At 44.5% G+C, this 7,260-nt stretch overlaps 1 protein-coding gene across 1 annotated transcript; it reads right to left on the reverse strand.

Moving 5' to 3' along the window:
• Positions 1–5,522: 5,522 nt before the first annotated feature.
• On the reverse strand, positions 5,523–6,695 carry LOC120034710 (5-hydroxytryptamine receptor 4-like). The gene has a single exon (XM_038981317.1). It carries the CDS (start codon positions 6,693–6,695, stop codon positions 5,601–5,603), a length of 1,095 nt encoding a protein of 364 aa, XP_038837245.1. The 3' UTR covers positions 5,523–5,600.
• Between the last annotated feature and the right edge of the window lie 565 nt (positions 6,696–7,260).

Below are 7,260 nucleotides of genomic sequence, written 5' to 3' on the forward strand. Positions count from 1 at the left end.
GTGGCTTCGGGACAAGTCTCTGAATGTCCTTGGGTGGCCCAGCCAGAGCCAGGACTTGAACCTAATCGAACATCTCTGGAGAGACCTGAAAATGGCTGTGCAGCAACACTCCCCATCCAACCTGACAGAGCTTGAGAGGATCTGCAGAGAAGAATGGGAGAAACTCCCCAAATACAGGTGTGCCAAGATTGAAGCGTCATCCCAAGAAGACTCAAGACAGTAATCGCTGCCAAAGGTGCTTCAACAAAGTGCTGAGTAAAGGGTCTGAATACTTATGTAAATGTCATATTTCAGTTTTTATTTTTTATGAATTAGCAAACATTTCTAAAAAACTGTTTTTGCTTTGTCATTATGGGTTACTGTCTTTAGATTGATGAGGGCAAAAAAAATATCTTGATCCATTTTAGTATAAGCCTGTAACACAACAGAAATGTGGAAAGTCAAGGTGTCTGAATACTTTCCAAAAGCGCTGTACATGTCCATGGTGCAATCAAATTTCGAAAACCCCCTCATTATAAACTCCCTAGTAATGCCTCAGGATTTAGTAAGACTTTACACGTGACTTTACTGACAAACTGAACTGGTGCAACACAACTGCGGTGTAGGATAGTAACCTACAGTGTTATAACATGAACTCTTACCCAGCCGATAAGGTTCGTCCTCCATCAGAGCTTGTTTTGATGTTTCTTGCAGACTAAAACAGCCAAAACAAGTGATGCTCTATCAGCTGTGAGAACACATCTGCCGTACTCATCAAACAGCCTATATAACCTTTTGCAGGGAGAGGTTTATTTTTCCTTTTTCTCTTCCAAATCACCAATCCCATGCAGGGTGGACTGTTGTTATCACAATAATCATCCAAGCAAGGGCAGATTGGGAAGTCCAGGAGGACACGTGTTTTAACGCCTCTCAACGACTTCCCGTTGTGATGAAACAGGGTAGGGTCCTTTTAGGGCAAGTTATAAGAACAAACATTTGAATAATGGAACTGTTTGATCATTTTCGAGTGAGAAGGTAAACCGTATGGAGTTACACATCGGATTCTGTATAGGTAAACATGGGAAATGTGTATTCCTCTTCTTCTCCTTATCTCGTCTCCCTCACACAAACCAGCTCTCAAGACTCTTTGCCTCAGATGAAGGATTGAGAAACAAATCTGAAAAATATGTGTGTGCATGTGTGTGTGTGTGTGTTCCTGTTTGCGTGCATGTGTTCTTCCTGTTGCACCTCCAGATGACTAATCCACCTGAGGTGTGTGTGAGCGGTGAATCTCTCTGGGCGTAAACACAAAGCACTCAGCATGACAAAGCTATGCTTCAAGTCACACTCTGTTACCCTATCTGTCTCTCCAGTCCCCCTGGTTCTGCCATAAATAAACTCAGCAAAAAAAGAAACGTCCTCTCACTGTCAACTGCGTTTATTTTCAGCAAACTTAACATGTGTAAATATTTGTATGAACAAAACAAGATTCAACAACTGAGACATGAACTGAACAAGTTCCACAGACATGTGACTAACATAAATTGAATAATGCGTCCCTGAACAAACGGGGGTTAAAATCAAAGTAACAGTCAGTATCTGGTGTGTCCACCAGCTGCATTAAGTACTGCAGTGCATCTCCTCCTCATGGACGGCACCAGATATGCCAGTTCTTGCTGTGAGATGTTACCCCACTCTTCCACCAAGGCACCTGCAAGTTCCCGGACATGTCTGGGGGGAATGGCCCGAGCCCTCACCCTCCGATCCAACTGGTCCCAGACGTGATCAATGGGATTGAGATCCGGGCTCTTCGCTGGCCATGACAGAACACTGACATTCCTGTCTTGCAGGAAATCACGCACAGAACGAGCAGTATGGCTGGTGGCATTGTCAATGCTGGAGGGTCATGTCAGGATGAGCCTGCAGGAAGGGTACCACATGAGGGAGGAGGATGTCTTCCCTGTAACTCACAGCACTGAGATTGCTTGCAATGACAACAAGCTCAGTCCGATGATGCTGTGACACACCGCCTCAGACCATGACGTACCCTCCACCTCCAAATCGATCCCACTCCAGAGTACAGGCCTCGGTGTAACGCTCATTCCTTCGACGATAAACACAAATCTGACCATCACCCCTGTTGAGACGAAACCGCGACTCATCAGTGAAGAGCACTTTTTGCCAGTCCTGTCTGGTCCAGCGACGGTGGGTTTGTGCCCATAGGCGACGTTGTTGCCGGTGATGTCTGGTGAGGACCTGCCTTACAACAGGCCTTCAAGCCCTCAGTCCAGCCTCTCTCAGCCTATTGCGGACAGGGATTGTGCATTCCTGGTGTAACTCAGGCAGTTGTTGTTGCCATCCTGTACCTGTCCCGTAGGTGTGATGTTCGGATGTACCGATCCTGTGCAGGTGTTGTTACACGTGGTCTGCCAATGTGAGGACGATCAGCTATCCGTCCTGTCTCCCATGTAGCGCTGTCTTAGGCGTCTCACAGTACGGACATTGCAATCTTTCTTTTGGTGTTTTTCAGAGTCAGTAGAAAGGCCTCTTTAGTGTCCAAAGTTTTCATAACTGTGACCTTAATTGCCTACCGTCTGTAAGCTGTTAGTGTCTTAACGACCGTTCCACAGGTGCATGTTCATTAATTGTTTATGGTTCATTGAATAAGCATGGGAAACAGTGTTTAAACCCTTTACAATGAAGATCTGTGAAGTTATTTGGATTTTTACGAATTATCTTTGAAAGACAGAGTGCTGAAAAGGGGACGTTTCTCTTCTTGCTGAGTTTATATATCTCGTGAAATTCAAGTAAATGTTCACAAAATCATATCATTCGGTAACCTGCTTGAAGGATATTTTTTGTCTTGGCTGTTTTCAATGTTGGCCAGGTTCTGATTTAGTTGTGGTTCATTTGGTCTCCAAAAGAAAGTGGAGACTCACTTTGTTAAAATAGAGAGTGGAGAGAACATTTGGGAGATGTGTTAGCTTTTTTGCACAAAGTACATAGAAGTACACCGGTGGAATTTCCTTTCTCATCTCGTGCTATTCCCTCTTTTCCTTCTTCACATTGTTATTCACTGACACCCACTCCTTCTCTTACTTAATCTCTCCTTTACCCCTCTCCTCTCTCTCTCTTTCTCTCATCTCTTCCCCCACTATCCTTCTCTTCCTCTCTCTCCTTGGCACGAACCCAAAATCCATTCTCTCCCTTATTATTCTTACTTGGCTGGTGCCAGTGCTTGACCCTGTCTGTCCAGTCACAGGCAGTGATCATTTCATAAGCACCATTTAATCAAAACATAACCATATTTCAGCTTCTATTTTCGCCCCGGCTATTTCCTCTTACAAATATGTCCTGAGAGGCAATCTAAACCCAAGTGTTTATACCGTGTGTGTGTTTATGTGTGTGTGAATGTGTGTGTGCATGTTTGCGTGCGTGCGCGTGTGTGTGTGTGTGTGTGCATACTGCTTTATTACAGCAATCAGTTTGAAACTAGTTTGTAATGGGTCCACACTTGGGAGGGGACACATCGCACATTCATGGCAAAGTCATACAGAGACCATCCTCTTATTATAAACAAGTTGAGCCCAATTACTTCTGTGTGCTCCTCTCTTCTCTAATCAACACGATAGTCGGTAGTCAGAAGCACTCTATGCAAACAGAGTGTGGACAGTATCCTCATTATAAGGTGACTATGTAAGATGATTAAAACTTTCATTAGAGTTGTGTACAAGGTTATTATTGTAAACTAAAAATGAAACGAAAACAATAAATAATTAACAAACCCATTATCTTTGACTCCAAAACAAAATAAAATAAAATAAAAATCACCCTGAATCACCCTGAATGTTTAGCTTACTTTGGCCAAAATCCGAAAGGGGGTTTTGAGCTTTTGGGGCGTTTTCAAGCAACTGAATCTGGCGGGTTAATGCGGCCAGGAGATGGCGATGTTTCAAAAAAGGCCTAGCTTGTGCATCACTATCACTTGCTAAAATGTTTTTAAAAAAATGTAAAAAAAACGTCTAGGAGACTAATTTAATTCCTCCAAAAGCATTGGATTGGTGTAAAAATGGGCGAGAGAGAGTTTCCTTCCACCCTCTATTTTCTTTGCACCAGCCTCAGCGCTATTCCTTTCAAATCCAAGTCCCATTAAGATTAATCCCAAATGCGCAAAGAGTCTGGTGGACCAACATGTCAAATTTTGCCTTTGTTAGCCAATATAGAAACACCGGGAGAAACTCCCAGTGCATTGGCTTAATCAGCTTAATCTACCAACTACTTTCCCCCTAACCCTCCCTGTTACGCTAGGAGACTACAAGCACAGAGCCACACCTCTTAGTTGTGTGATTTGATGACGACAAATACTTTACTCAAGGTCAATCCAATAAAATCCTCTGGTCAGTCCCACTAAGGCTAACTTTGAATCGTTGATGTACCAGGCTTATATGCACTTGCCTGAGGATGAGGTTACAATAAGATTGACTTTATAATTTAAACTTAACCTAAACCTTAACTCTCAAGAACCCAAGGACAGACAGCCATAGGGCTCTCATTTGAACAATTGACCACAGCGAGGCCAACCTGTACAATTGTACAGACGCTGTGCCTACAAGTTGATAATCACTGCGTTTAATAGGGAAACCTCAGAAACTCTACTTTCATATCACCCCCCCCAAAAAATGTACAAATACAAAAGGTACACTTACTTTGTGTCATTTTAACACAGATTTCCATTGATGTTTTTTGATTTGCACTTCCTGAGCTAATGGAAACTTGGGAGGGAAGCCCCAAAAAATGTCGACTCAAACCTCCAAAAAAAACGGTGGAAATCTGTGGTAAAACTGTAAGCGTATCTTTTTAATTTGTAAAGTTATTTTGGATGATAATCAAGTTGGTTTTGAAGGTTTCCAAAACCGTATCGCAATCAAGGGTCAATTGTTTCTAGATAGAGCCGTCACACTTGAACAAATCACCTCAGCTAACTGAAACTAAACTGAATTCAAAACAAAATCGAAAAACGAATAGAAATATAAAACAAATATAAAAACACAAAAGTGTAATAACCTTGGTTGTGTACATTCTTATACCCCATACATCAATCATCATAGAAAACCCAAACAATTTATCGAGCGACCAATTCAGACAAGCAGACATGACTATTTATTTTGGATCGCTGAGATTTTTGAAATGCAAATGAAGAACCAGACATTATATTTATTTACACACTAGAACAACATTTGCTGAAGAGTATTCACTTCTTTATTTTTTACATGTATTTTCTTTCTCTCTTTTTTAAAATTTTGAACGACTACCAAAATACAATGTTTATTTGCACCCTGTCATTTGAGGGTTTTGCAGTTCAATCTTGTGTTTATTTCAGTTTTGTCCGTCTCAGAAATGCACAGATTGTTTTAAACGTCAATGCTTTCATCAGTCAGTGGCTTAATCCTCTTTAATATAACAATAAAAACTTTATCCCTTCAAGTGTTCTCTACCTGTACACAATTAGCCGGTAATTTTAAAAGTCTCCTATTGGTTGTCTGTGTGTCCCATTGCCCTCTTTCTTGGCGTGTGATAGGTCGATGTCACATCCATGTGTGGAGTGTTGCAATTCTTGTCTCCTATTGGTTGACCTTGCGTTCGTTGCTCTCTTTTGATAAGTCCAGACCCGGTGAGGAGCTCGACAGACATATCCGACATCCCATAATCATCATAAACGCTCTACGGAAGGATCTATTGAAGAACCCATACAAGAATGGGTTAAGCGACGAGTTAACGTACCCCAGCCACAGGAAAAACTCCCACACCTCCACCGCTGTGCTGTAGTCGATGAAGGGATCCACGATGTTGACGGTGAAGAAGGGAAGCCAGAAGAGGAGAAAGACCCCCATGATGATCCCCAGGGTCTTAGCCGCCTTCCTCTCCCTCCTCATGGCGTTGCGGTGCCTTTGCTTCTTGCTGGAGTCCTTGCCCACCCCGGCAGAAAACTGGCTCTCCATGGCGCTGATCTGCATGGCCTGCCGCTTGGCCGCCTTGTAGATCTTCCAGTAGGCCGCTAGCATGATGCCCATGGGCAGGTAGAAGGCCACCAGGGAGGCCATGACGGCGTAGACGCGGTTGACCAGGAAGACGCAGGCGTCCTCGGGCGGCATGGGCACCATGTCCACCCCGGCCTTGTGGAGGCCCAGCATGATGGGGCCAAAGGAGATGAGCAACGGGACGGCCCAACAGACCACGATCAGGAAGGCTACCCGGCCCTGGGACATTTTCAGGTGGTAGACCAAGGGGTTACACACGGCGTAGTAGCGGTCGAAGGCGATGCAGCTGAGGTGGAAGATGGATGCGGTGCACAGCATGACGTCCAGGCTGGAGTGGACCCGGCAGAAGAGGGCGCCGAAGAGCCAGCAGCCCTCCACGGTGCGCACCATGCTGTAGGGCATGACCACCAACCCCACCAGGCAGTCGGCCACCGCCAAGGACATGACGAACGAGTTGGTGGGCGACTGCAGCTGCTTGTAGTACGCGATGGCCAGGACCACCAGGAAGTTGCCCACCACTGTGCACACGATGCCCGCTGTAAAGAAGGCATACAGGATCACCCGGGATGCCTGGTGCCTTGACGACGTAGCGCAGAAGTTCTCCAGGGACCCTTGGAGAGAAGAAAGGTTGGCATCACCATCCAGATCCTCTGGCCATCCCAAACTGGTATTAGCCATGGCTTGGTCTTGTTCTGTCAAAATACACACAACATCCATGATGTTAATAAACGTTTGGGCATGATTTAGCAGTAGGGTGAGACATTTCCAAAACAGAAAATATATCCCCTGTGAGAAATCTGTACACTCAAACAATCTTACCAATACAAACAAACCACCCAGAATTGTGCTGGTTCTGCTTAATCCATCCCTCTCCGAGGCACTTCATTGTTAGTTAAACCTCGAACTGTGTGTTTTAGCCTGACACGTAGCTAAATCAGTGTTTGATGAGATCACACAGCCAGGAACCTTGGCGGAAGAAGCTAATAGTTCTGGTGCCGGTTTCGGGTTCCTATCTAGACTGCGATCTCCCTGGTGGGCTAACTGAGGAAAACCAGATGCTCTCTCGAGTTTATCTACAAGCCTCACCAGCGCAAAGGAAATTACAAATGAACGATGCTGGCAAAACTTATCAGAAACAATCAAACAGTGAGACACCTCCCAGTAAACATGCCCACATTGGCATGATATCCCCCATGTATGCTGCCAACATTGGGTCAATGCGCCTTTGCTATTTAATAGGAAT

This window comes from Salvelinus namaycush, chromosome 42, assembly GCF_016432855.1.
Source record: "Salvelinus namaycush isolate Seneca chromosome 42, SaNama_1.0, whole genome shotgun sequence".
Taxonomy (NCBI): domain Eukaryota; kingdom Metazoa; phylum Chordata; class Actinopteri; order Salmoniformes; family Salmonidae; genus Salvelinus; species Salvelinus namaycush.

Coding starts and splice junctions, on each gene's coding strand:
- LOC120034710 (XM_038981317.1), bottom strand. CDS start 6,695: ATGGCTAATACCAGTTTGGGATGGCCAGAGGATCTGGATGGTGATGCC.